Below are 2,924 nucleotides of genomic sequence, written 5' to 3'. Positions count from 1 at the left end.
ACATCAGTTTCTTCATCCACAGTGGAGCCGCCAACGTCATGGCTCCAAAGATCTGCATCCAGAACAAGATGTAGGTGTTTCCTCCCGAGAGATTCCTTCTCTCATTCTTCATTTCCTGCTTTTATCCAACCTCACAAATCAAGTAGCATGTAGCCTGTAGCCTGTAGCCTGTAGCTTGTAGCCTGTAGCTTGTAGCCTGTAGCCTGTAGCCTGTAGCATGTAGCTTGTAGCCTGTAGCATGTAGCTTGTAGCCTGTAGCTTGTAGCCTGTAGCATGTAGCATGTAGCCTCTGTCCTCTCCTGTCTCCTCCTGCAGAACTCATTATGACACATTAATATAAACGATGTCAGCTGACATGTGCAACGTATCAAACTCTTCTCAGGGTCCTTGGATCAGTGATAAACAACGCTGGATATGGAATAAACATTGTTGTACTAAATGGTGAGTGTGCGTCACTCTGACTTTTATTTAATTAACGATGAAGCTGCTGCAGGTTGATGCGTCAGTCTGTGTCTCTGACAGGTAAAACAGGGGAGGTCATAAAGATCGGTCACTTCGACATGTACAACGGAGGTGAGTGACATCAGATATTGATCGGATGATTTGAGCCGATAACGATGGAAGGTTTAAAAGCTGTTTGTGTTTCAGAGGTGAAACCTCTCCTGGAAGTCCTGAAGAGCATCGAGAACGGTTCTATTGTCCTGATGGCGTCTTATGACGACCCCTCCACAAAGTAAATGTCTCTCTCTGCTCCGACATCTACTGTCTCATCTGCTGTCACAGACTGAGCTGTTATCAGTCTGTTTTAAATTCGACAGGTTAAATGAAGATGTGAGGAAGCTGATCGCTGAGCTGGGAAGCTCTGAGATCAAGTCCCTGGCCTTCAGAGATAACTGGGTGTTTGTCGGGGGGAAAGGAGCAGCAGTGAAGAGCAACTTTGAGAAGGTAACAGCTGTCAGCTGATTTTAACCCCAAATAGACTCGTTACCATGGTCACAACATAAGAGATAATCAGGATGAATTACATGGAAATTTCCATTGAAGCTTTAATGTAATGCTGCAGTGTCTTAGACGGAAATAATTCACTTTATTAACGATTTAACATCCGAGAAAAAAGAGAAAGAAGAAGCTTGTGTATATTTTACTTGATGGCACAGTCTGGGAAATGTGGTTTTCATCCACTTAAAGAGGAATTTAAAGGAATAGTTCAATATTTTAGAGTGAGATGGTTCCAGTTCCCTGAAATGTAAAAAACCATTAGATAAAAAACAAACAAACAAACACAAATCAATCAATAGATTGATTAATGGACTAATAATGTCATTAAAAGGTTATCTGCTTTCTTGTTGATGTTGTTTGGCTTGAGTAAGAATCAGTTGTTGTTGTTGTTGTTTGTTTTCAGATCATGAAGAACGACAACGCCAAGAATAAATACGACAACTGGCCCGAGCTCATCGAACTGCAAGGATGCATCCCGAAGTACCTGGAGTGACCCGGAGTGACCCGGAGTGACCCGGGGTGACCCGGAGTGACCCGGAGTGACCCGGAGTGACCCGGGGTGACCCGGAGTGACCCGGGGTGACCCGGGGTGACCCGGGGTGACCCGGAGTGACCCGGAGTGACCCGGGGTGACCCGGGGTGACCCGGAGTGACCCGGAGTGACCCGGGGTGACCTGCTGCGTCCTGAAACCAGGAACCACACCAGGAACACTCAGCAGGGGAAACTCACCTGGGAACAGGTGATATGATGAGACTTTGTTGAAAGTAGAATGTGGACGAAGCATGAAAACCTGACAGAGAACTACAGTCTGGTATGTAAATTACTGGATGATATAATGTGAATGTTACTGAGACGGCTGAATGCTGACACAGGTAAATGTTTCCTCTGCTTGTCCAGGTGTCACATTTCTATTGGACGTGCACGTTACATCTGAAAGAATGTCAAAGCTTAGATGGAAATGTTAGATTAGTTGGGTGGAGCTGTTCTTTGGAAAATAAACTGGAGTCATGTCGACTGTTCTCTTCTGTCTGAGTCTGGATACATGTTCTGTAATTGTATGACGAATGTATGACTACATCTGTTTATTATTGTAATAACTAAATGTTTTTAATTACTGTAGTAAAGTAATAAAGGGATTTTAAATGCTTCTGCACAGTTTACAAGTTTGTTAGCAGGTTATTTTAGCATGTATCAGTGACACCTGTCTGACCAGGTGGACAGGTGAAGCTGCTGCTGTTGAATTATAAAGACAATGATGGAGAATTATCAGGTATTTTTTTTACTAAATATCCAAATTGCACACGTGTAAATCAGATGAAAAACAGATTTTTCTCAACAATTATCAATGAACTGAACCACTTCATAATAAAAACATTAGCAATAATCAATGCGTAATCGATATTCAGACAAAATTCATCAGAATCCAGAACAAACACTTTGAGGAATAAAGGATTTTGAGATGGTCATTTCTATTTGAAGTTCCTTTAAAAAAATGTTCATCATATATTGATTTAAAGGGATATTTAATGTAATATTATGCTTATATTAAACATAATGACCCTGAAAAATCAGATATAGATTCAACACTTTCAGAGTCTGAAATGTGAATATTCGTTGGTTTTCTTTCCCATCCATGATTTTTAATTGAATATCTCTGGGCAGCTGTTTAGAATACACACCTACATACTCAACACTTACAACAAAACTAAATGAGATCCTTCAGAAAACCTATTTTTATTTTATTTTATTTTTTGCATTACTGTGTAAAACCATAATTTGCATGATACAGTGTTTGGGTGGTTAAATCTACAACATTGCATCATGATTTACTAATAAACAAAATAAAATAATGTTTTGTCTGTAAAACCTGAATGTGAAGACTGTCAGACTGAAACACTTTATATCATCATCAAACATCATTTAT

The 2,924-nt window shown here is 40.4% G+C and overlaps 1 protein-coding gene across 1 annotated transcript in view; it reads left to right on the top strand.

Annotated features, from left to right (window-relative positions):
• Positions 1-2,147, top strand: part of LOC111649857 (protein FAM3C) — a 5,476-nt gene extending 3,329 nt beyond the window's left edge. The window contains exons 5-10 of the mRNA XM_023399557.2: positions 8-70; positions 383-441; positions 523-573; positions 649-733; positions 819-945; positions 1,403-2,147. Coding sequence (XP_023255325.2) covers positions 8-70; positions 383-441; positions 523-573; positions 649-733; positions 819-945; positions 1,403-1,492 — 475 coding nt within the window. The 3' untranslated portion in view covers positions 1,493-2,147. The remainder of the gene's footprint in view (positions 1-7; positions 71-382; positions 442-522; positions 574-648; positions 734-818; positions 946-1,402) is intronic.
• Positions 2,148-2,924: the final 777 nt, after the last annotated feature.

This window comes from Seriola lalandi, unplaced genomic scaffold, assembly GCF_002814215.2.
Source record: "Seriola lalandi dorsalis isolate HSWRI2012SDOR001 ecotype SW California unplaced genomic scaffold, Sedor1 jcf7180002052052, whole genome shotgun sequence".
NCBI classification, from domain to species: Eukaryota; Metazoa; Chordata; class Actinopteri; order Carangiformes; family Carangidae; genus Seriola; species Seriola lalandi.
Note: the sequence above shows the minus strand (reverse complement) of the source record. Positions and strands in the feature narration are given on the sequence as shown.